Here is a 27,167-nt window from a genome sequence, read left to right on the forward strand (position 1 = left end):
ATCTCCAGAGGTGCTAACTAACTTACAGTTTTTACAAGCAGTGACAATGAGGTGCTGGGATTTTATAATTCACATGGAATCATGAGATTTTTGAAAGGAAAAAAAACACATTAAGATGTTAAAACACAGGTGTCAAGGTGTGGAGTAGCTCTGAAGGAAGAATGAAGCACATCTTTTGAGTATATATGTTACACTATAGCAAGAAATGCATCTTCTGACCCTTTCATTTTCTGCTTACATTACTCTGAGAAGAGTCTACACTGGTTTCTTAGGTTACTCAGTTATCACTACTGCATATGGAATGTATACCACAGTTACTGGGGCTCTGTATCTGTTGCACTACATCATTCAGCTCTGAGGACAGCTGAGATTTTCTGTCTTGTGCAAATACCTTTTAGGGTTGTGTACAATTGAGTGCAATATAAAACTGCCCTAAGACTGTTCTAATCACAGTTAATTGAAGCTATGCTTAAATATGTTTTAGAGCTTAAAACTGGTATGCTCTACCGGCTGCTTTAGTTCCAGAATTCAATTCTTTTAAAAAATCCCAAACAGAATAAATTTCTAAATTTATTTGGGGTTGCTTTTCATGCAGGTTTAATATACATTGTAATAATGGGGTTTTAATTGTGTCTGAACTATTTTGATCGAATTTAAGAGGGAAGGCAGTAAGAATGGTTAATTGTGGGTATTTTGGGTTTTTTTGTTTGTTTTTTTTTTAAATGTTCCTTGTGTGTTTCCTGTTTATAGATCCTTTTCTGTTTGACATGGTCCAGGAAAATTATGTCCGTAATGTGAGAAAATGCATTTTTTTCAATTGTCTATCCTACACCTTTTAAATCTAGAGTTCGTCTTGTAGTTGTTTCAAAGGTTGGCTATTATTTTTGTTCCAGTATATTAAAATACATACTTAAGTATATTTTAATAATCTTATGCTATTTTTCGTGAAAGCATCCCACCAACATATTCTTTAAACAAATAGAACATGTAAAACATATTGTGAGATATCTTTTAATAATAAAACTGGTAGAGAAAATAAATTCATTATCACTAAAAGTTTGATCATATTGAAGTACCATCTGTATTATTTTTTTTTCTTCAGGAAATTCTTGAAAATATTTTGGATCTTGATATATCTGTCAGAGAAACATCCGATTTTTGTCCGTCTGTCAGTGGTGGGAAAGTGATATCTGGATGTGTTCCACTGGCCCATAGATATGGGGGTCATCAGGTAACTATAACACTCATTGTTCCAGGTGGAATTATGTAGATCTTTTCATGTGAATTATACCTTGATAATACCAGTAAGTATAGGAGTAAATACCTATAAGTATATGAATACTTAGAAACACTTCAGTTGCGGATTTGTTCTTCATAAGGGGCTGCAGATGGAAGAGAACTATAATTCTTTCACAGTACCATGTCTGCTTTTCCTGCTTTTTCTGTTTACGCCAGAAGCAAATAATATTTTTAGCTTCTGTTAGCTGCAAAGCTTTCTTAGCACCCCTGCAGCCCGGCAAACTCTGCTTCGTGATGGGTATTATCAGCTCAGAGGAGTGAAGAAGGGCAGAACCTCATTGAATTCAGCGATACTACAATTAATAAGAGTTAAGTTTCATTGAAACAAGTAAGATTATTCTTGGAAGAGAATGGTAGAATTTGATTTGTATTTTGCAATTAAAGAAATAAATTACCAGCTGTGTCAGTTTAAAGGCTCATTATACAAAAGAGAATGGGCTGTAGCTTTACATCATAGCTGGAAGGTAGAGAAAAGTAATGGGGATTACCAGCATAATTTTTTTCTCTGGTTTTCTAATTTGTGTTGGTGTGAGTGTGGAAATACAGCTTTAGGGATCACTATCTTAATGACTACTTGAGTAAATCAGAGAACCTACGTGTAATTTGTACTGTTTAACTGCTATAAATGATAGGAGAAAATAATTTGATTTTCATTTTTGTCAGTTTGGTAGCTGGGCAGGTCAGCTGGGTGAGGGAAGAGCCCACTTCGTCAGAATATATACAAACAGGTGTGGCATTTTTTTAAGTGACTGATTCAACTCTGTATTCTATTTAGCTGATTCATGCATAGCCCAAGGTGTATTGTTAGAAATGTTAATGGTATTTTTTCAGGCATGGTGAGAGGTGGGAGTTAAAGTTAAAGGGGTCAGGAAAGACCCCGTACTCCAGATAAGTTGCACTTAATCTATAACCACCAAAACTGGATGTTTTCTTTTTGAAATTTGCTTTGATTTTATATCTTATTCCTATTTCTCTGTTCTTCATAGGAATGGCGATCGAAGAGCTGTGCTTTGCTCTTCTGTGCGAGAATTTTTGTGTAGTGAGGCTATGCACTATCTTGGGCTTCCTAGGCAGAGCTGCTAGGTATTTTTTCTTCTATTTTTCACAGCATCCTAATTTTCATGTAGTTTTGTGACTGAGTTCCACTGAGTACCAGTAAAGCAGGACCATTTGTTTCCAAGAGGATAGATGCTGCAATCAGAACAAAATATATCCCTCCAGTTTTGTAGATTTTTAGATAAAACTTTCCAGTAACAATGAGCTCTAGATCTTAATCCATTCACTTTTGTCTTTGGTATGCTATAAAGTATTGCTTTATTTAAATATGATATTGTGTACTGTCTCCATTTTGTTATGTGCAGCTGTTGTTCACTTGTAAGGTTGTCTTAACTGAATGACCTTGAATTGAAATGTGGTTTATTTTGTAAAGAAAGGAAAAAGCGGACGCTAGATTGAGAAATTATATCTTTCACTAACTCCCATGTCCAGCTTGCATGGTACTGCCGCCAAGAGGTTCTTCTCTTTGAAAAAAATAAAATTTTTCTTTCCCTTGTTGCTCACCAAAAGACTTAGAAAACCAGCAGGACTAGATTCCTGCTCTGTAATTAAGAAATAATACCTTCAGTACATGTGGATAATCAATGAGTTTGTTAATGCATTTTAAATAGTTAATGAGTCTTTTATTACATTAAAGTTAAGCATTTGGATGAATTTTTCTAGATTCAGGTCAAGTAGGAAAAAGTTGGAAGTGTATCATCATAGTCACCTACTTGCAATTTTTAAGATGGTAGGAAAAATTGTCAGTCAGATGAATAGACGTTAATACTGGAGGTAACACTGCATGTAGGTAATTGCTCTCAATTTCTTGTGTGTGCAAATACCTCTTGAGCAGAGAGGGAGATTTTGTAAAAATATAATTTAAAACTAATCCTGTTTGAACTAAAGCAGACCAATACATTCACTCGTTTGGATGATTTTCTCAGAATTAAGTGAGATGAAATTTTCAGATGATCATGTTTAAAATGTCAAGTTCGTTTTTTGCTCCAAGTGGTCTCATGCCTGTATTCTGGCATTTCAGGCTTTAAAGAAAGTAAATGTTCTGCAGAAAAAAACTGTATTCGGCTGCTACATGGCTAGGTGTCTGTAGTTGCAAAGTGTCTGCAAATCTCTCTGGCGTTAATTCTAACACAGTTGTTCTGTTGAAGTAGAGTGTTTATAAATGAAATTTTTGATGGTTTATTCACTGACTGCACCTTGAGATCTCTTGCTGTTGGCTGTTAATGCAGAAGTTTAAATCTGTCAATATCAGCAGGAGAGCACCTGGCAAGGTTGTAGCCTTTCTTTGCTGTCATCTCAACTAATTGTGCAGTGCAAAACGAATATGAAATGTCTCCTTAACTGGGCACAAATTCTGTTGAGTACACATGTATGCTTTAGTTCTCTGCTGGCACGTTCGTTAGATGCCTGGCTCTCATAACTGTTCTACAAGCTTTCCAAACTGTTTGCAAGACTTCATTTGGGAAAAAAAAAACAGCTGATATCCATATTCTTCCCAATGGGGAGCTGCTGCACCGCAGCTGGCAGGTTGTGCTTAGAGAGGTCATGTCAAGTCTTGGCAGAAGTGTGGGGATAAAAGCCTTACAGCTTATTCCAGAACACCCAGCGGGTTGGTTTGCTCTATTAGTTTTAAGTGCTGTGTTTTCGATGGGGTGCTACAGTTTATGACTGTACTGCCAGATAAAGAAAGCTTCTTCGTATTGAATCATTTTGGTCACATACTGGGACTACCAGTTAGTCGTGTTATGCATTAGGTCAGAGAAATGAGCCAATATGCGGAGTTTCAGAGTGGCCTTTAAGTTGCACCAGGCTCAATGTTCATGCAAAACAGCAGGCAGAGCACCTGGGAGTGTGTAGACCAGACATTAAGCTAGAGGTAGGGGTACGGAAGGATATAATCCATCCATCCTTCTGTGAGTGCTGTTCCAGCTTCTCTGGTGTAAAAGCAATTTCAGTGCTCCATTTCCTGTGGTTGAGTGCTTGTCTGGTCTCCTGCTGAATTCTCTCAAGTAATGATAATTACCAGCTACAAGGACCATTTGAAAACTATTTTTACAGTGGGAATATAGGTATCTTGATGTGAGTGCTCCACTATATGGCCAGCTCCTAAGTGTTGCTCACCCATTAGCTTGTATTATTAATTAACCAAATGTTGATGCCTCTACAGACTTTTTGTCAGTAATAAGAGAAGTTCTGGTTTTCTGCAAGAATTTTGCAGAAAGCCTGCTATGAATTAAATAGTCAAAAAGAAACAGCCCTCCTAGCAGAGGTCTGTTCAAAACAGTACAATTTAACAGCATTATTATCCTGACTCCTCTCCACTAGTGCTGTGATGCACACGCTATCTTCTTAGTGTCTGGAGTTCATACCCTTGGTTTTAAATACGTTTTTCGTCTTCCATCTCGCTTATATCAATATCTTTTGTGCTTACTCCCACAGACATGTCAATCATATGTTTCCAAAAGAGTCTTTTTTTCAAATAACTATCCTAGTGTTGCGCTTGTATTGGTACAGCTCCAGTAACGGGAGCAGATTGATTTCTAGATACTTTTCCCCTCCTTCTGTAACAATTTGCTGCCTGTTCCTTGCAGTTAACAGAGAATGCTCAGTTTGGATAGCTACTAGATACCTTCAAAAATACAAAATATAATAATGATTTAGTTTCAAAGACATTTACTGCTGAAGGCAACTGCACCATGTAAGAATTCAGACAAATAATTAATTTTAATGCTTTTTTTGTATGTGTTTATGTTCATTGGCATGCTTCATGTTTTTGGTCCAACTAAATTATTGCTAAAATTTTTATGGTAAAGTATGCAAAACCAGAATCTAGTGTATTCTGAAAATTTAACACTTGGGAGTTGTTGTAACTCTGTGTGTCTTCAGTCATATTTATCAATGGATTATTTGGTTTGCCTCTTGTTGTTCTCTGTGTGCCTCCAAGGAAAGTTTGGTTCCATCTTCTGTACAGCCTTTGACTTCCTAGTAGATAGCAGCTATAAGTAGCTGTATTAAATTTCAAATAGCACACCACTCAACTATTTTGAATAGAAGAACATTTTGCAGTTTCTGGCAAAGCAAGGATAAAGAAGAATTATATAAAATTTGCTAAATTTTCCTGCTGCTAGACTTGAACAAGAAGTCTTCTATGCCTATTAAGGGGACAGCACTTCTTTCAGAAGATACGTAACTTACCTACTCAGGCATTAACCTTAGGGGAATATGATGACCTTGCACAGTTTGTGAGGATTGATTCCGTTTTATTTTCCCTGATATAACAGAAAACAAAGTAAAATTACATATTTTATTTTGTAAAATGTGTGTAAGTTTTGAAATATTGTAAAGTAGGTGAAGTTGTTCCAAACACTCACAAATTTCAATATTCAGATGAAAATGAAAATTTAGAAGATATACAGAATTTTAAGGCAAATTAATTTTAAGACAAGTGAAAAGAGATTGTTTTTAAAAATCAAAGTACAAGTGGCAGTGAAGAATAAAGGTGCAATTATAATGTGTCATCAAAATTATGCCTTTTTTGTGTGTTGGTGCTATTTGAAGAGTTCCTGATTGCTAAGGGTCCCAGATCTATCCTTGAAGTTCCTGAGACAACACTTCAGGCTCCTGTAAAGGGCAACCTCCATCTAAGGCAAAAATTTGGTTTCTAATATCTTGGTCCTTCTAATTTTGCCATTGTCCTCAGGGAAATTGTGACTCTTGTAATGTTGTCATCACACTAATCTGTCACTAAGGTTCCAGGTGAATGCAGTACTTTTTTTTGCATGCAATACCCTCCCCAAGAACAATATAAGTAGTAGAAATTGGACAACACTGTATAAATACAAAAAATCCACATCTTGCTAATGAAGCTTGGTAAGGCCCAGTTTTCTGTTTGCCTGTGTAATTTGTAAATAAAAAAAAATTCTTTATTTTTACAAAAGAAATAAAGTTATGTAAAACATGACTTGATCTTCATTGTAAATTATGTTTCCTGAGATAACTTTTTAATGCTCATTTCTTGTTTGTTGCAGCTTAGTTGTAAGTGATGGTGATATATGAAGAGACCAGTTTTACAATGGAAATATTGAGAAAGAAAGAGGTAATGAGCACATTTCAAAATAATATGGTGCAACACTAACTTAATTCTCCATAGCCAACATGAACTTTAATATGTCATATATGTGTAACAGAAAGTACTAAACAAGCTTTATTTCATTTATTAAGATATGAAAAATTTCCTGACAAATCTGTCTGAAACGTGTCTTAGTTACAGAAAGGAAGCTCTATGAGCAGGTCTGCTATTCTTGTGGCACATATGTGGTAGGGCTATAATTTTTATTTTCAAATACTGTTACAAAAATTATGTTGAAAACTAGAGGAATTTTCATTGTTCTGATAGCAATACTAGGACGGTGGGAATGCTGCTGTGGCTGTGCCACAGTACATCATCTACACCTGCTCTGAAAAAGAAGGAGATGGCAGAGCATTTGGGAAAATTTCTTTATGTTGGTTCTTTCTTTGTTGCTATCACCTTTGGTGTAATTCTAATATTGATGCAGTACTGGAATTTTGCCTGTTTGTTGGTATAGCAAATTAAGCGCTATCATTAAAATGTATGTGTGGTAAAGTAACATTTATATGTATTAATCTGTTACACATTGGTCATACTCATACCGGTTTAACTTTGCATATATAAATTCTGCGTCTGTAGAAGCAACACATGGTGGCTTTTACTATGGAACTATTTTATTTTGCTGATATTCTGTTTAAATGTACACGTGTGTCTATATTTAAGGTGCAATAGTGCCACAACTTGTCAAATCATGGTTTTGTATAGGATCCTTAGAAATTTTGGCTCGTTCTGGGCAATTGGACTTGGAAAGGTTTGGATTTAATCTTCATAGTAACTACATTAGTTTTCATAACAACCATATCTACATTATAGTGCATAAATACTGTTGGAATTTAAACATAAATTGTTTAGAAAGGAAGACTGCATAATATAGAAAAATAACCTCCTGCTTTCCTGCAAGCGTACAAAAGATCTTATGTCACAAGCGTAAAACCCTCTAGATGTTTTTGAAGGCCTGAATCTTAAAAAATAAGAAAGATTTTATAGCTAAAATAGTTCTGGTAACTAAGTACTAGGGAGGAGGTTTTTTGTTTGGGAAGATTTATAAATTTAGAGTGTAAGTAAGTTCCTACATTTCTCATAGGTGTCCGTGAAGCTAAACTAACAGAAATATGAAATATATCACTAGCCTAAGTATGTTATATAAAGTATGCTCTTCAGAAACATGCAGAACTAGAGAAGTAGACTAGGTAAGAAATTGTTGCATGGTTTTAAGCCTCTTAGAAATATTAATTTGTGTGTTATTCCACTTCAAGCAGTTAGCATGAAAAATTTTTAGTTCTGCTGTAAAGATTTAAAAGTTGGTCATTTCTCCTCAGGAGCAATGTGGTGGTTCATAATCGCTTGCAACAGAAATCCTTCAGGGGTGCTTAAAAACAAGCAAGAGATCATAGCAGCAGTTGTATATTGTAGCAACTGATAATTCATATTAACTTCCTGTATGACTGTATGCTGACTTTCCTTTTTTATTTCGAAATCTCACAGCAGATTTTTGTTGTAGAACTGAAAGACAAATAATGAACTGATTTCAAGTTTTGTTTTGTTTTTTTTTTGAGTTGAAGTATTTGTGACTCATTGAATTTAAGGAGCATGTAAAGATCATTTTTACTTGTGCAGAATACATGGCTCTTTCCTGCGTGTTTTGGAGGGGGCTCCAGAAAGAGTGGCCAAGAGCAGGCCAAGGCTAGTGTGACTGTCTGTGCTTCCTCCTCAGAGAAGGTCTTCCTGAAAGAGGATGTCCTGAGCTGAAACTTGGAGACAACAGGTTGGACACCCTTCTAAGAGATAGGTTTCTAGATAGTCTAATAAAATCATCACAGTTTGAGGAGAGTTCAGTGATTTGCTCCAACAACCTGATTAAAAGGTAAAATCTAGATAGTTGTGTGCACAGCTGCACAACCCTTGCCCAGGTCGAACCCTTGCCCAGGTCAAACCCTTGCCCAGGTCGAACCCTTGCCCAGGCTGGCATCCACCCTACCTGTAGACAGTGTTTACAGCTTCCTGTGCCAGTGGCTCTGGCTGGCTCTAACCACAAGAAGGTCCTATAGGGAGTTCCTAAATGTACTAAATGTCAGCTGCTCTAAACTTTAGATCTGCAAAGACAGGCATCTGACCAGCATTGCATTTTTTAATGTGTGTATCCCAATTTCCTAACCCAATCTTGTAGCACTCTTTTGGGAATCATAGAATCACTAGGTTGGAAAAGACCTCTTGGATCATCGAGTCAAACTATTCCTATCAACCACTAAACCATGTCATTGTAACCATATACTTGTTTTTCAATACACTAAGTTCCCCCTCTGCCCCCTAAAAACTGATATTACTGCGTATGAAACCAGATCCTGGTGTCCTCTGGAAGTTTTAAAATGTAGGAATAATCTTAACTCGACATAGCAGTCTCCAGTCATACTTATGAGTGGAAACTTAGGTTTTATCTCTGAGGATTTAATCCAAGACTTGTAGGAATTAGCATAGTTTTCTTATAACTGTTTGCAGCAAGCTCTAGATCAACATTTAGCTGCTAGAAAACAGGAATTTCGAATGATCGGTTCTAGAAGTACCAGTTTTGTGTTTTGAATTTTGCTTTTCGTATTACAGAAAATTGGTAGACTTTATCATCCAGGAACATTTTCCATCAATAGCCACAAATGATTCAGATAGATATCTGGTAAGTCTTTCTTAGAAGTTATGTTTATTTTCCACAAGACTGTGAACAAAAATTATACAAAGGTTTTCAAAGTTTCAAGTTTTAAAAGGCTTTAAAATTCTGGTTTCTATTATTTTTTGTTCTCTTACTGCGCAGATTTGAAGCAAGCAGTGGTCATGAAGTGATGAATTATGCTTTTTCTAGTATAAATGTGTTGTGTATAGTGTGTCTTGGGTTTTGGTTTTTGATTTTTTTTTTTTTTTACTTTTTAATTTATTTTAGGGCAACTGTATGTACTTCTTTTAGTCTTTGCTATATAAGGTTATCATGCAGTCACATAATTTAGAATGTGAATGAAAAGTCCTGGGTGACAGAGATATACATTTAAAACCAGAATATATATGAAATATGTCTAAAGTGAATCAAATGTTTATGTTATTTATTGTATTCCATATTTTTGATTCAGAGGACTTGAAGTAAAATATGTATTTGATTTTAGGAATTTTTCTAAACAGTCATATCAGAGACTGCGAGTCTGATTGCATTGTGGATATCTGTGGGGTTTGCACATGGTAAGCTGTGGTAGCTGGCATTGGCTTCACAGGAGTGACTGTAGTCATATACTTAAAGGTGGCTTTTATTTTTCACTTTGTTCTTCATTTCTTCTGATACTTTCCCCTACAGCAGTATCTCTTATGCATTAATACAGAAGTGTGTTCATAACAGAGTTAAGAGCACTTTCTGATGTTTCATAGCATGACTGTATGACAGGATCAGGAATATGGGAGCCAGAGTTCTCAGAATTGTAACAGCTTAATGTACAAAGACCATGTATTGGTGAATCCGTAAGTTTACTTGCTCTACATAAAAGCCTTTTATAGTGTATAGGATACAGTGCTTTCTACCTTTTGTTTCGGATTTATATTATGAAAAATAAAATGGTATTGTCTTGCTAATACATCATTCTGTAAACTTCCAAGGAAGCAGCTAAAGACCAGTTTGCAAGATGCTGTTTCGGTTACATGTAGTGATGAAAAGCAAACAGTGCCACCTAGGTATAGAAACCAGATGCAAGACAACTTAGAGAATGCTTTCTCATTTTCATACTTAGAATGCAAGCCAGGTCAAGAGTAGGAGAGACAAGTTGGTTTTCCAGAGTCTGATTTCTGAAAGGTAACTGCTCCAAAGTTCTCTTGATCAAGTGGATCTATTTCACAGCAGATTTTCTAGAAAATACAAGGTTCAGATGGAATTTTAACTTTTGTGTCTCGTTGTTTAATTGTAGGTGTGCAATACAGATCAGTTTACTATCCATAACAATAGATTACAGTTCATTCGGATTCCTATGATCCAAGTGAGTGTAGCACCTGTTTTTAAATATAATTTTTTACTTAAAATACATTTTTATAATAATTTATGTAGTTTCTGTGTGCATGAAAACGCCTAACATTACCAGCAGAAAAATCCCAAGCATGTATATTGTTCTAAGAGTTTTAGGGAAAAATTATGTCAGAGGCCAATTTTATGATATGCTATACAGGTGCTAAAAGTCTTGTTAATTAAATATTAAACCCATTTATATGAGAATGTTTCCAGTTTAACTTCATCAATAGATGCTACAACAGAAACCTAGAAAAATAAAAATTGCATATTGCTCTAAGCAGCCAAAAGCAAAAGTGGTATTGTAACTTTGTATGCAACGTGTTTTAGCTTTATAGTCACAGCAGCTAATTTTATATTGGAGGAAAACAAGTCAAACCTACCAAGACGTGGCAACCTTTCTTTAGGAGTATCAACTCAGACTGGGATTGGTAGATATAGGTCTAGTATGTAGATAAATGCGTATTATTAGATTATTGTTTAGAAGTTGCATCTAAGTAAGCTTCAGAACCAGCAGTGGTTGTCTTGCTATCTGTTTTCATGAGACTGCAGCCTCAAATTAAGGAAATCTCATGAGAATAAATTGTTTCTATTGTATTGAAAAAACAGGGCTTTTCTGGTTTTAGGTCTTTCTCTGTATGGTGGGTTGACCCCAGCCAGCAATTGACTCGCCAGCCACCTGTTTCCTCCCTGCAGCTGCAGATCGGGGGTGAGAATTGGAAGAGCAAAGATAAAAAGCTCTTGGGTCAAGATAAAGGCAGTTGAATAAGTGAAGGGGAAAAAGGGGTGGGGAGGTGGGATGAGGACAATACCAACAAGTGATGTCAGTCCCCAAGCAACAACTACCCTGGAAAAACCACTGCCAGTTTTTATTGCGGAGTATGACGTCCTGTGGTATGGGATATCCCTTTTGTCAGTCAGGGTCAGCTGTCCCAGCTGTATCCCCCTGCAACCCCTTGCCCACTCCTCACCTAACTTGCTGCAGTGCAGTGCAAGAACAGAGAAGGTCTTGGTGCTGTGCAAGCACCACTCAGCAATAGCTACAATATTGATGTGTTATCAGTGCTGTTTTAATCACAAGTGTAAAACACAGCACTGCACAGGCTGCTATGAAGAAAATTAGCTCCACTCCAGGAAGTGCCAGCACACCCTAGAATCAGGTGAAATGCTTTAGAATTAAAATTCAGATTGAAACCAAATCACCAGATTTGACATATGCGTCACAGGTCTCCTCCTTAAGGCTCCATTTGTGATGAATGCCCTCTGAGGACTCCGGTAATGCTGCATGCATTCATCAGCTTATCTGCATTTGTTCTGAGCAAGGGGTTCATACTGCATCCACTCAGAGACTGGTGCTGTACAGTTTACTGCACACAGTTTACTTCTGGATACCTGTAACTTGCATAGCAGATATTATCTCTTAAATAATGGATTTGCATACTGGAACATGTTGGCCCTAACCTTTGTGTGAGTACATAAAGTTTGCTTGTGTAACTGAAACGAATCTTGCTTAGGTGGCCTGTTTACTTAAATACATGTTTACACATGTTACTTTTAAAAAAAAATACTTATAAATCCTGAATCTTGTTCTACAGTTGTTTACTTAGTCTGTGTGCTAAGTCGTAGCACTATATGTAATAAAAACCTTGTATAAGATATTGGTTTTAGGGTAAGACAGTCTTTTTCTGTTTAAACATCTGAATTTATTTTGTATCTTCAAGTAGGAAAATGTCAGTTGTGACATACGGGAACTCATCTGTGAAGGGTTACCTAGATTTGCAAGTAATAAATCTTGAGTTATGTAACTGTTAATAAGTATCCTTCTGATCTGATTTTAAATATTTTGTAACTTTAGGGCTTTTATTAGTTTGCTGTGTAAGTGTATTAATGAATGCACTTCAATATTATAACAGGGATTGTTTACTTTTCCACAATAGAATAGTTACAGTAATGTTTTGTTTGAAACAGATTTTATTCCCAACAGGTCTGATGATGAAGGGAGGTATAGAATAGGAAACCAGGCAAATGTTGGGATACTTAATCTAAGCAAGCTGTTACAAGCTCTAAAACCTTTATTGGATCCCAGGGAAAAGCAGCCGTAAGTAATCCTTAAAATATCTTAACACTTAAAAGAACTAGTGAGATGGGAGACCCTCTAATCACCATATGCACTGAAAAGGAAGGGATTACCTTGTAAAATCTTTTTTTTCTAAGTGGAAATTGATCCTGAACTATTTATTGGCCAGAATAAGGTGGAGGGAGGGAAGAAGGGTTTCATTGGTCATAAATAATAGCAAAATATGACTGAAAGACTGTCCTAGATGTTTTGTGGTCCATTCCCCTTTCCCTAAGTTAGGACCTTGGTCTATAGTTTTCCATTATAAGTTTGTCTAGCTTATTTTTTAAGATGCTTACCTGTGGAGGCCATATATCCTCCTGAAGTAATGAGGCAATATTTCAATACCCTAGTGCAAAGATTCCTAATAGGAATCTTCTTTTGTGCAGTTTGAACTCATGAATTCTTACACAATACAAAAAGGAAGGACATTGTATTTTTCTTCTTTGCACTAGCTATTTATGTATTTGAAGCCTATTAAAATACTTCCCATCAGTCTTTTTCCCACTATAGATCCTAGTTTATTCATAATATCAATATTTGTGAGATATGAGATGGAAGTTTTCACTGTTTAGTGTACAGTAGGATTGTACCAACAGTAGTAATGTAATTCCATAGAATTTGACATTTCTTTTGTTTTTGCAGAGCTTCCCAGATTTTGGAGGTATACAGTGAGCACTATTACAGCTGGTATGCAGTTCAGGAACCCAAACCTTATAGTCACAATACTATAAATTATAAATTATGTTATGTGACAATTTCCTTACTTTGTTACTATTTTCAGTTTCACAGAAATATTCAAAACAAAATTGGGTCTTCCTGGGGACAACAAGGATCAAAACTATTTGATTGCTTTCCTCTTAAAAGTGAGTTTACTTTGCTAATTTTATTGGCAGACATCTGGACTGATACATTATACTTTTAAAACTCTGATAGAAGTATCTTTTTTCACTAGCATATGGAAGATACAAAGTCTGATTTTACAGTGACATTTCGGCAGCTCAGTGAAATTACTGAAGACCAGCTAAAGGATCTCCGTATTTCTGAGGTATTAATTAATAGCAGCTCCCACCTTTAGGAAAACTTAATATAAAATGAGTAAATTAGGTTGGACTTAACGCTGGTGTAATAGACAATGTCTCAAGCTGTGATTTGCCTGGAAAATGTGTCCTTGTAGGAGTAGTGGACACAGTGAGACTAATATTTCTGTGTCATTCTACTGCCCTATTTTAAGCCTGTCTCTAGTAATGAAGGATTCATTAACAAACATTGCAGTGCTACAGACTAGAAGAAGACTGGCTAGAAAGCTGCCTGGAGGAGGAGGACTTGGGGGTGTTGGTTGACAGCCGACTGAACATGAGCCAGCAGTGTGCCCAGGTGGCCAAGAAGGCCAATGGCATCTTGGCTTGTATCAGAAACAGCGTAGCCAGCAGGTCCAGGGAGGTTATTCTCCCTCTGTACTCGGCACTGGTGAGACCACACCTCAAATACTGTGTTCAGTTCTGTGCCCCTCGCTACAAGAAGGATGTTGAGGCTCTGGAGCAAGTCCAGACAAGAGCAATGAAGCTGGTGAAGGGGCTGGAGAACAAGTCTTACGAGGAGTGGCTGAGGGAACTGGGGTTTTTTAGCCTGGAGAAGAGAATGCTGAGGGGAGACCTTATTGCTTTCTACAACTACCTGAAAGGAGGTTGTAGAGAGGAGGGATCTGGCCCCTTCTCCCAAGTGACAGGGGTCAGGACAAGAGGGAATGGCCTCAAGCTGTGCCAGGGGAGGTTCAGGCTGGACATCAGAAAAAAATTTTTTCACAGAAAGGGTCATTGGGCACTGGCACAGGCTGCCCAGGGAGGTGGTTGAGTCACCATCCCTGGAGGTGTTTAAAAGATGAGTGGATGAGATGCTTACAAAGGTTTTTTTGTTGTTGTTGTCATTTACATCTGTACCATTAAACAGGTCTTTTGGAGCCCCTTGTGGTCTCTTTAAGACTGTATTTTTTTATTTTAAGTATTTGTTTGTAACAGCTGTCCCTTGTAGAGTACAACTTGCAGCAGAAATCTGGCTCAACTCAGTTAACTGTGCATTTTTACCCAGCATTCATGTTAGAGACAAAATTATCAGAGCTCTCTATAGATTTTTGTAGGGGTTGGTAAATCTCACTAAATTTCTGATTGCTGTCTTAGCATTGACTGATCTTGAATATATTGCCATTATCACTTCATTATTCATCACCTTTCCCTCATCATTAGTAAGTCTATATCTCATGTCCCAAAGTATGTTACTTGAAGCATTTCAAATTGATCGCTTCTTCTTTATTTTTCTTTTCTCTCTTCAGTTAGTTTTTAGTAGCACTTTATCTTGTAGTACCTAAACATAGTCTCTCAGGAGTTGAACAAAAAGTTTTGACGATCAAAATCCCCCTACAAGTCTATCATTGTATTTCTTTATAAAAGATAGGTATAAAAAAAGTTGTACACCAGACCAGATCATAAAATGCTTGTAAGGGCACAAAATTTCTTCTTTGTCCTTTTTTTATCTGGCTTGTCTTTTAGTATCTCGTAATTATCTTGTCACTCCTGTTAATTACAGATATTTTTAACGTCACTGTGAAACTTGTCAATTTGCAATTGTTACGAATGTGTATCTGGGACAAATATTCTCCTGCTATTCAGAGTCACGGTTTTAATGTGAATTATCGTTTTTTGTATGAGTCATATATTAACTTCTCTGCCTTTTAAGTATTCTTTTTATATTGTTAACACGCCTTACTTTTGAAAACTCATTTACTGGACTGAATCAAGTATTTGGCCAGAGCAAACTACTTTGCCAAGTAAGAAAGCACAATTTTTTTAGCAGTCAGGGCAAGATGTTGTTATGACTCGGTAGAGGTTACCAAGGTTCCAAATAGCTTTTCTTATTTATTAGCTTTTTTTTTTTTTTTAATATATGTAAGAACATACAGAACAGCAGTAATGTGAAAAATAAGAATGTCTATATCCATGTCAGTCTTTGTTCTGGAAGTCAGCACCTGGACATTGTGCCAGAATGTTTTCTGTTACATGGACAGCTTTCATAAAGGAGGGAGTGGCAGTGCAACCATAGGTTTCAGCCCATGTTCTGATTTTGTAAGAGGCCTTCACCTTCTTCTTCTGGCAGGAATATGAGTGGTCAGACTTCAGCACTTAGAGAAGAGAGTGATTTTTTTTTTTTTTTGTCCTTTACTTTTCTAAATAAGATAAAGACCAGAGAAGGGCAATGAAGCTGGTGAAGGGTCTGGAGAACAAATCTTATGAGGAGCAGCTAAGGGAACTGGGGCTGTTTAGTCTGGAGAAGAGGAAGCTGAGGGGAGACATTGCACTCTACAGCTGAAAGGAGATTGTAGGGAAGTAGGTGTTGATCTCTTCTCCCGAGTGACAAGAGATAAGATGAGAGGAACTGTCCTCAATTTGCACCAGGGGAGGCTTACGTTGGATATTAGGAAAGATTTGTTTACTGAAAGAGTGGTGAAGCATTGGAACAAGCTGCCCAGGGAAGTGATGGAGTCACCGTCCTTGGAGGTGTTAAAGAAACACATAGATATGGCACTTTGGGACATGGTTTAGTAGGCATGGTGGTGTTGGGTTGATGGTTGGACTTGATGGTCTTCTATGAAAATTCTATGACCCTTTGTGTAATGCTGCTGTATGTCAAGTCATGGGGCTTAAAATGGTTATCATTCAGTTCCAAACATAAATAATTTAATTGTATTGTGATACATAAAATAATCATGCAAGTGCGGTTTCACTGTTTACATAGCTTCCGTAAATTCTATTTTGTTAGCTGGTTAAATGGTGCTTTTCAGAAGCAGCATTTATTACAGAGAAGTCTGTTCACTGCGCTAGGCACTGATTTTGTATGGGCAGCTGTTACATATAAATGAAGTCCTGTGATCGTCTAACCACAGAACTTTAGGAGGAGCCAGTCATAGCTTTTCTCAAAGTCTTGGTAGTCAACTAGGATAAACAAGTTATGTTTGCAAGCCAAAGAAGCAGTACACGTAGATGTAAGAACAGAGTGAACTGGGAAATGGAAATAGCTTGTTTCCTCCTTTTATCCGAAATATAGTTTCTGATCATCCTCCTCCTAATATAATCTTATTATCTATAATAAAATGACATCATAACTTAATTGATTAGAGGAATTGAGTAGAGGGAAATTTGGAATGGTGATTTTTAATGAATACTCTGCTTTTTCTAATAGCTTCTTTCATATACACTTTCAGGGTACTTATAACTATTTTATAAAGCTACATGGATTTTTTTAAAGAAATATATGAAATATGAAGTTTGAATTAATGTCTATTCATCTAAAACCTACAGGGACATCAATGGAAAGGGAAAGAAGAAATGAAGTATGAGTATGTCCTTAAATTACAGACTTTTGGGTGCAAGACCATGAGTGATAATGCCTCTGATATTGCTAATTAGTATCTTCATGTAGTAATCAGCTACTGAATTTGGGAAAATATACAGACCAATGTCAAATTAAGACTTACAATGCAAGCTTGAAATGTTTGTTACAATTAATCTGTAACATTTTTTGATCATTAATTAAAGGGAAAACACTCTGAAGCAGAATCCTAGGCTTGAATTGCAGAACAAAAATAAGAGCTGTGTTAACATTATCTGCTAAAAAAAATTGACGATAAAAGCCATGTGTGCTTATGAGAATTGTCCTCAGCATGCAGTTTGACAGAACTCCTTTTATGAGTTATTAGTTGCCATCCTGCAAGGTACAGCCTCGCTTACTAATTCAGCAGTTTCATTTTCAATTTCCCTACAATCTTCCTACCATTAATTAGACACAATCAGCCTGGAAGATGCTAGAGAAGCAGTGCAGCTGCCATGTATGTTTCCAAAAAGATACAGCAGACAGTTGTGGATAAAACTGTGGACCCCTTGTTCCCAGGAAACTATAAGGAATGAGAAAATTGAAAAAGTTGTTTCTAAAAATGCATCTGAAATCCAGTATGAAAGTTTTTATGGCTAAACTTTTGATGTATGATATGGAAGAAGGACTATTTAACTGCATATACTTTAATGGATATCTCAAGAATTCCTTTTTATGTTAAATAATATAGTCTTCATTTTTATAATCTCCAGGAATGCATTGACAATGTTGAAATATGCTTTCTGACAACACAGTGGAAGGCTATGCCTTGGTAAACTCATCACATTTTAAAAATCTGCTGGTGTTCATAACAGGGAACTGTTATGGCTGCCCAGGGAGGTAGTTGAGTCACCATCTCTAGAGGTGTTTAAAAGACAGGTAGATGAAGTGCCCAGGGATATGATTTAGTAGTGGTCATGTAGGGTTAGACTCAATGATCTCAGAGGTCTTTTCTAACCAAACAGTTCTGTGGTTTGTGTGTCAATGTGATGTTCTGTATTATTCTCATTTTTGTTTGGCATTTTGGCATTAGTGATTGTGCAAGTTTAGGAAAATCCTTTTGGCAGCTCATAAAAAGAAATAGAAATATTAATTCCTTTTCCTTTCTATGAATTTTTTTCCTTCATCTGCAAATGAAACCTTCTTGAAGATTTCAGTGACACATTTCAATTACTGTGTTTTGCTTTTTTCAATATGTCTAACTAAATTTAACATGATTTACTTTTGGTTTTAGCTGTTAATCCTAGATACATACTTAGGAATTGGATGGCAGAATCAGCAGTGCAAAAAGCTAATTTGAATGATTTTTCAGAGGTAAAATTCTTTCTTTCTTTCCTGACATATTTATTAATAATTTGCATTATTGCTAATGAAAGAGTTGTTGCATTTACACTTCAACTATATATTACACTTTGACCAACAGTGTATTATCTTATAACAATTAGTATTAAAAATATTAACATAACAGTTATTAGTATTAATTATGATATAAATAGCAGTGACTATATTAATAGTAGTACTAACATTAGTAAGCAACTCACGGAGCAATTTCTGGAGCCAGAAGAGTGAATAAAATGAAGTGGCAGAGACTTTTCTTTTTTGCAGGAAAATATTTTGCATAAGAACTTACCCATTTTAATTGCTTCCAGGTTCATCTCCTACGGCAGATTTTGCAGCATCCCTTTTGGAGACAACAGACTGCAGAGGAAGCAGGCTGTGCCCTCCAGCTTGGGCAAAGGATTTTAAAGTAAGCTGTTCATCTTGAGACAAAGTTGAACAAGCAAGAAAAATGATCAACGTTAAAGCTCAGGCCTTCAAATAGGATTCGTGGCTCAAGCCACAGGAGCTTCTCTCACACTTTGTGGACTGGAATCTGCTACTGCGCTAGACAACTAGACAAGATAAGGTCTTGATGAACTTTATAAGGTCTAAAGATTAAAGAAATGGACCACTACGTATGGTTGCATCATCAAATTATATTGGCAGTTTAACTCTGCCCTTCGTATTCAGCTGTGCATTACTTTGAGTCCCAGTATTTAAGTTCTACCAGACTGTCTCACTTAACCTTGCCAAGTTCATGGCTGATCAGGTGAGTCTCAATAAGTTTTAGTGGCTGGTCAATTTAAAATCCATCTAAGCTAATTGTACAGTATTTTGATGAATGTTCTTCTTGCTGTTACACTCTGTTCAAATGTAATTGTATTCTGAAGACATAAATGTCTTTTGCAGAGTTGAACAGAGGATCATCTTGCACTTAGACCTTGACATCTTTTCTCCTTTTGACCTTGTCCCATTAAACTGCCAACAAAGGTTTAAAGGAAATTTAATTAAATAGTGAGCAAAGATGCCTGTCTTGGAAGTGATTTGCCAAAAAATAAATTTTGGTGTCTTTTTCTGGTGTTGGGTGCTGGCCCTGACCCTTTTAAAGTGTATTTTTGATAGTAGTAGAAAGATTGTCAATGCATGAATATAATGCCTCAGGAGATTTTAATCGGTTGAACATGGAAAAGGACTTTTTTGGAGGAATTGCGCTACATACTTAGACAGGTCAATGTACTTTTGCATCCAGCCACCAGATGCTGTAAGGTACCAACAAAAATATTGTGGTGAAGATATTTACTATTAATTGAAGCTGTAACATAGAATTCTTTTGAGTAATAGAGAGAGAGACTAGTCTTCGAGCCCTGGTCTGCATTACTTATTCTTGTTTGACACTCCAATTCCACATCACAAAAATTACCATGTAATTAAGTAAAAATTAATAAGCAATCAGGTACAATGTTATGCTAGAAAATTCACAGAAAAAAACGCTTATTTGGAGACTTTGTGACTTCTTCAGGTTACCTTGTTTCTTCCCAAATCCAAATGGATTTTTTTAGAATCTCCATATTTCTTGAGTGCCACTTGATTCTGAAATAGAGACTATTAAGTGGTGTAATTAGCATCTCACAAATCTATTTCTAGAAATATAATTCGTGGGGAAAAAAATTATATTATTAGAAATCTTTCAGTGACTAAAAAAATATTTGAATGCTTTTACTTCTTAACTATAATCAACACAATTATTCAGGATGGTTTCCCCTGAGATACACAAATACAGTTATTAAAATGAAAACAGCAGTGTCATAAAGTGAGCTACAATATAGATATTTAAATTTTCTGTTTTCTGAAAGGCAAGTCTGAAGTTTAAGCAACTTACACACGTTCATCCTGGGATAAAATTCTTTGTGCAGGTAGTAAGTGCTCCTCTGCAGCCATCGGGATTAGTATTCAAGCTGGCAACATTTCCAGGTAAGAGAAGTGAGTAGCTGGGGGTGGGCTGTAGTAGCCCTTCAGAAGTAGGGTACACTTCCAATCTACTGGAACAGTGATGTTAATGTATCTTCTGTGATAATTACAAGCAAAATAGCATGTTGTGATGAAATGTGTGAACTGCAATATTACCACCTGCAGTGAAATGAGTTAAACTGCAACTAAGTGACAATATAAAAGTATTTGTGCCTAGGGGTAAACACAGCAGCACTGTAACACTGGGTCTGGTTTCCAGCTAGGTGAAAGGAAAAAACTCTAATTAATGTTGAACCAAATATCTGGTACATTTCTATCTTATGGGGGCCAGACATAGCTGCTTATGCTTCTTTACCTCATGGAATAATTGCACACATGCAAAACATTTTTATACTTTTTTCAAAGTGTTTTAGAAAAGTTAAATCTTACTAATAACACTTGCAGGTGGACCTCTGCTTCACCAATAGTTAGAGGTAAAGAAAGCCTCCAGCATCAAGATACAAAACCAGGAACATCCCAAACAGGAGGTATTTTCTGAGCAGCGATATGCATGTGCTGCCCACTGTGTTCATTGTGAGGGTTTTCTCAGGTTCTTGAAAAACATCTGGAAGGATAAGCAAGCCCTGGAAACTGGTTTCATGTATTCCTTTGGCTGTGATGAGCTTTAGGTCACCTACTTCTCTTTTCCAGGAGTTCATTCATGGATTCAGCCATGTCCTCTTCCTTGATTTATGTGAAGGCACATCTCCTCCTCCTCCAACCTCTGCCAGTTTTACCATGTGGTTTTTGTAACCTGGTTTTAGTAATCTTGAGAGTTCTTATTTCATAATAGTCAGTAGTGACTGTTAATGGCAATCACACTGCCTTAGCATACCCTGCAAGACCGTAAGAACTCATAAGTCTTAATGATACTGAATCTCTTCTGTTCTGCGTGTCCCTCAAACAGAATACACACCTTGCCCAGCTACTGTGATACTGTCAATGATATCCCATAAATAACAGTTGTCCTCTAGTTATGCCACATAATCCACTTAAGTTTCTACTTGCCCATTCTCAAAGTGCCTGACAAAGAGTGTGTGAAAAACACGCGAAGAATACAGTTATCTCACCCCTACCTTTTAGCTGTTTTGTAGAAGTAGGGAAATGAGCCCACATTGTGCTCAGCATTCTGTACCACCTCCCTTTCCTCTTCTAGATTTTAATCATTATGGTTTACCATGGCAACATAAACATTAGAACTGTATTTCATGGTATATTTCCTAAAATCCTAGGCTCCCACCTACAGTTCTGGACCTCCCTTTTCCTTCATGTTACATAAACATAGCAGCAATGCAAGAGCAGATGGGGAGTAAAAATACTGGTAACCAAACAGGTTACCATTTATTTGAACTGCTGGCTTCCCTCTGTAGCGAAGGACAGTTAGGAAGGGTCTGCACTTGTGATTCCCCACATGTGGCCTTTTCCATAGGACTTTAACCTTTCTAATCCTGAGGAGTGATGGAGAAGTGATTGCTTGAAGTAGGTCCTTCTTCCGTTTCAGTCATGTAAAAGCCCAAGAAAGACAACAGCTGCTGAGACTGCTTCCATTTGAGGTATGGCAAAAAGTTAAAAATAACATGCAACAATTTCAGATCTTTTCAGACTAAAATAGTGTAATCTTTACATATTACCAGGCTCTACAGGAATAAGACAATTTCATACCACAATAGTTTATACAGAGGTGGAAGGATTAGTTTCTTTTTTTAACAAATGCTTTGATTTACAGTTTTGGAAAGGAAGATCTTTTTGTATTTTGCAGCATCTTTTTTGTACCAAACAAAGCCAGATAATTGCATATCATTAAGATGGTAGCTCCCTTCTTTGAATAGAGTTTGAACACTTACATTTCAGAAATTGAATGCAACCACGCACATGCACAGAATAGTTGATAGGGGTCTAATCATCACAGCATTTTAATTGATCATTAGAGTTTTCTGTAGGCTTTGATTCTTTTTGAAGAAAGTTCAACTTTTTCTTTTGTGTAAGATCTAAGATTTATGATTGACTCCAGATGTAAAATTTATAAAATTGAGTTTATTGTGCTGTAACAAAAAAGAAGGGAGGAAACAGGGAAGGAGGTTGAGCATTCTGGTGAGACAACTAAATGCTAGGGAAGCTGTGGAAATCTTAGTGCTTTGTGAATTTGAAGAAACTAGCTTATCGTGCAACATTTTCCTAAGGATATGTTCTGCTTTATTTTGATGCTCGGTGTATATTTCATAAAATGAAATTAATTTGATTTAAAAATAGTTAAATGGCAGACAGCTGTTGTCACCTAAATGTGTCAAAAATATGCACTAATAACTTCCCAGAAAATGACATGCAGCTCTTTAGCATTCAATGATTCTGCATAATGCATACCTCAGTTACATAAGGAAAGCAATTGGGATGTATTAATACTTTATTTAAATTTTTTTTAACCCCTAGCATTAACCTCTTAGCTAGTTAGTATTGTTTTCTCGTGCACTTGAAACTAAACCTTGTACTTCAGCTTATGAGCCTTGCTCTGGTCTCAAGAACATTTCTCAGTTTCTGTTTGGAGTTGATGAGACATCTCTTGAATATTTTAGCTTGTCAATTCAGAACTTCTAGGTAAGGTGTTCTATTGGTGAGCATAGTTCTCTTGGTGAGAGCTTTTTGCTCAGTTCAGTGAAAGCAAGGGAGCTAGAAGACCTGTAAGAGTTGCCTGGGCTCTGTCTATACAGGTAAGTAGGGACAGGAACTCATCCCTTGGCCCATGAACTGGTACCCTAACTGGCAATATCCGCACCACAAGGGATCTCTGTATTGGGAGTGAAATCTGCTTTAGACTTGACCATGTTGTCTTCTGAGAATGGTGCCTGGCATGGGCAGTTCCTTTAATTGCATCTGGAGCTGTGCTTAGGCCCACTTCACTGTATAGGTGAGCATTAGAACACTGCTCAAGCTTGTGTCCTTGTTCTCTTTTCTTTAGCAGTAGAGATACAGCTGCACAAGCTGTAGCATCTTGCTAGCAATGCTGGCTCCTCAACCACAGGCTGCAGAGCAAACATAGTTAACAGCAGTCCTAAGACATCCCTCCCATCCCCGTATCACTGATTTGATACTTACTCTTCCAATGCTTTCGCTGCTGACAAACCAAAGGAAGGAGGAAATGGAGAATGGCTGTACCTGAATAACTCTGGGGATGGGCATGATTGCTGCAGGACATCCCTTAGCTTCAGCTTGTCCCAACAGTCAACAGATTAAGTTGCAAGATGTCACTCAACTTATTTTAGTGACTCACCTGGCACTTCCCTGCCTGAAGCATCCCCATTCTGAAACCTCTTGTGTGCACCCACAAGTTCCTCTTGTGTCCGTCACCATTCTCAAGGCTGGCTCCTTCCAAGAGCCTGTCCTTTCACACCCACTGCTTTGACCAGGTACTACCAGCATCTCCTAGTGCTGAGGCAGGCACGTTTTACCTTGTATTGCTCCAGCTTGTCAGGGTCTGGCTCCTGGACATTGAGTGCTTGTGGTTTGTGCTTTATCCTTGCAAAGTCCTGTTCTTTGCTGCCTTGTGGAGGACTGCACTCATGCAACCACCAAAATGTGCAAACATAGTAGGGGACACCTGAACAAAAGGGAGCTGGGCCAGCCAGCACTGCTATCTGTACTCTGATAAAAGGGTGGCTCTTAGTGCCGTGGCTTGTGGACAATGCAGAAGCTAAGGGTCTGCAAGTCTTAGGTGAAGTGGGGCTGTAATGGCAAGCGATCACCTTGGTTAGGGTTGCACTTTCAGACTCTACTTACAAAGTTTTCACTGATGTCAGTCAGTGCAGAGACTGCGAGGCAGCTGGGGGTGAAGGCCAAGCCTTGGTAGCCTGACAGAACTGCGTGACCTTGGAAAGCCAAAAAAGTCCCCTACCTCTTTCTATATTGGTCAAATAATTCACCTAAACCAAAGACCTCACCGGGGAATGATGTCAGTGCAGGACCATGTTTTGTGACACACTGGCGTGGGGGTGGGCTCCATTTAAACAGCAGAATCAACACACTTCTCGTGCTCCTTGTCTGTGCTCACACGGTGACCCCCAAAAGGCACTGCCCAAACTCTCTGCCATCTCTGCAGATATACACACCTTGCACTTAGCATCTCTTAAACAATCTTGTAAAATGTTGTAATTACAATGTTCTACTTTTTTTTTTCAAGTTCAGAAGCAGGGAGGATTAACCACAACCACCATTGCCCACATACAGAGGCATTTATTGGTCTGCCTTAAGCAGTTACTTCTTCCACCAGAGATGACATGGCTGTGGGCTTTACCGCAGTGTTTAAAGCAAAGTCATTTCAGTGGCATGAAGAAACACATATGGTTTAAACCGTCATAAAAATAGTCATTTCAAAAGAAAAGGCACTTTATAGAGAGGTGGTTCTACCCTTTATATTTCTGCTAGGCTGTTATGCAGGTACGTGGTTACTGACAAACCAACTTTAAGCCAAAACTAATACTAGAGATGACTCAAAATTTCCCAGGCGGTGGCACTGCCACCAGCTTGTCCTTCCCTTGCCTCCTACCACCACTTCTGGACCGTGGACTCTTGCTCCCTGCTATGATAGCTGCTTTTATGTATTTATTTATTTAGACCACACACTTTACTTTTTAGGATTTTTGTATTGCAAAATATAGAAATATGTTATTTATGATATCTTAAAGATCATGTGCATGAGAAGACGCAAAGACTGGAAGAAATAGAAATGGAGACTAGAAGGTACAGGGAAAAACTCTGTAAAATATTTGAAGTGGTACCAACTGCCAGTAAAATGCCTGTTCATTAACTATGACACTTTGTGCAGATACAAAATAGAAGCTATTTTTATTTAAGAATAATGAATGCTGCCTAAATGAACAATGGAGAATTAAGACTGGAGAACAAATGAAAAAAAAACGTAGGAGGAGTCATTTGTATCAGCTACAGGATAATTATGAAGTCTTTCAGAGGACATATTTCTAGGTACAGTTCAAAGACAAATATTAACCAACAGGAAAAAAAAATCTCTAGTTACCAAGGGAAACATACAAGATTTCAAAATAAAAATTTTTCTTTGTCTAAGATTAACCAAATAATTAAGATTTAAAGTCAGCAATTATGAATGCTGCTAGGTGTGTGACTGGAGTTGCATATGGAAGCTGGAGTGTATAACACCTGAGATTACACTGTCTGGAAATGGTCCTGTTCCTGCCTTGCATCTCAGAACAATCCAGCTGAAGTTTTACTGTTTAAGACAGGCTAGTTCTGGAAAAAAAAAAAAAAAATCTGGTTTTTTTTTGTTGAAAAAAACACCCACAGTTGGGGGTTTTCTGATAAAGAACTTTAAAGGCAAATTCTGTGAAAAAGGATCTTCCCTGTTCTCAAAATACACACAAGAACATTGTTGTATTTTTTTCCTTCAGCTCCAATTCGACAAGAAAAGCAGTCACAGAAGGTGCATTTCACTTGCTGGCTGGCTCTGCAAGTGCTGCTTCACCATCCCTGGCTGTCCTAATGGAATGAAGCAAGATTTTCAGCCAAGTCCTACCTTGACCTGACGCTGGAATGGTAGTTGCTGCATTGGGGAGAAGGAAGGAGCAGGTTATAGGGACATAGTGGGGGACAGAGGACACTCCATCTTCCTTCTTAAGGCCTCCAGGAGGAACTCTGAATGAGAATTCCTTCTGGAGGAGCCTGATCCAGGCACAACCTTCCATGATCGCTCACAAAACCAGCTATAGCCTGAAGTCCACCTGCTCCCAGAGTTCAGGAGCTGCTGCCCCTTTTCTTCTCAAGAGCTTTCATTAGGTCAGACATGAAATCTGCTTGCCTGCCTCCACCCCCAGCGGGAGGTGGCCTAGCTGGCTGCGGCTCTCCAGCTTGACCTGTGTTTTCCAGCCTTTTTGAAGGAAGTGGCACAGGTTTCTTTGCTGGAGGTGGTGGCTTACTGGATACAGGTGGAGGTGGAGGGGGTAATGGCACATCTCCATTACCACTGCTGAAGGCTGGTGGTGGTGGAGGCACAAAATCAGGAGGAGGTTCACAGAAATCAGATGGTGGTGGTGGTGGAAAATCCATCTTCAGCATAGGTGGTGGTGCTGGAATGCTATCTGGATCTGTTAGGTAAATGCCGCTGTCTCGTTTGACTTTGGAGGGTAGAATTGGTGAAACAGAAATAGCAGATGACCGCCTTTCCGGTGGAGGAGGAGGCTGCAGTGAGTTCCTCTTAATCTGGTATTTCTGTGGCCTCATCACTGGCTGGGCCAGACCAGGCACACTGCCGTTATTTGATTTAGCCTTTAATAAGCAGAAGGAATAAAAGAACAAGACTTAGTCAGTGCACATGTAAACTACTGCCACTGCCTAAGAATAGGGAAAAGATGTGAAAATATTTGAGAAGAGTGTACTAGACAAACAGCAAAATGAAGAGGAGTACATTTTGCCTAAAGAGTGCAAATAGTATTTTGTTTTCTTTCTGGAGCTGCCCACAGAACTGTGACAGTGGAAACCTCCATGTTGGCAATACTCATAGCACCTCTTTGAGCGCTGTCCTCAGAAATTAGTGCTTTTAAAATTTCATAGAGTTGCAGTTAGTAAGACAGATAAAGATACTTTCTTGATGTTCCGCCCTGCTGTTCATTTGTGAGAACATGAAGATTTTTTTTTTAAAAATCTGTGCTGTGATTTTGCATCCAAAAATACCGAGCAAGATTTGAGAGCATATAAAGCTGATGTACTATTGGCTCTCATCCCCACTGTATCTCCATCTCCCATTCTAGCTGTGACTGCTGGATGTCTGG

At 37.6% G+C, this 27,167-nt stretch overlaps 2 protein-coding genes across 2 annotated transcripts in view; one reads left to right on the forward strand and one right to left on the reverse strand.

Moving 5' to 3' along the window:
• The first annotated feature begins 767 nt into the window (after positions 1–767).
• Positions 768–18,930, forward strand: LOC138722242 (protein adenylyltransferase SelO-like). The gene is given in 19 exon segments (XM_069860203.1): positions 768–809; positions 811–870; positions 1,103–1,231; positions 1,963–2,027; positions 2,131–2,184; positions 2,283–2,366; positions 2,368–2,382; positions 6,384–6,451; positions 7,148–7,235; positions 9,083–9,152; positions 9,631–9,703; positions 11,752–11,868; positions 12,480–12,609; positions 13,273–13,317; positions 13,412–13,493; positions 13,583–13,703; positions 18,284–18,363; positions 18,699–18,765; positions 18,768–18,930. Coding segments are annotated over 19 exon segments (1,437 nt in total). The 3' UTR covers positions 18,815–18,930.
• A 3,032-nt stretch (positions 18,931–21,962) lies between these two features.
• APBB1IP (amyloid beta precursor protein binding family B member 1 interacting protein) overlaps positions 21,963–27,167 on the reverse strand; it is a 67,176-nt gene continuing 61,971 nt past the window's right edge. Inside the window, exon 14 of the mRNA XM_069859455.1 lies at positions 21,963–26,664. Coding sequence (XP_069715556.1) covers positions 26,134–26,664 — 531 coding nt within the window. The 3' untranslated portion in view covers positions 21,963–26,133. The remainder of the gene's footprint in view (positions 26,665–27,167) is intronic.

This window comes from Phaenicophaeus curvirostris, chromosome 6 (assembly GCF_032191515.1).
Source record: "Phaenicophaeus curvirostris isolate KB17595 chromosome 6, BPBGC_Pcur_1.0, whole genome shotgun sequence".
In the NCBI taxonomy this organism is placed as follows: Eukaryota; Metazoa; Chordata; class Aves; order Cuculiformes; family Cuculidae; genus Phaenicophaeus; species Phaenicophaeus curvirostris.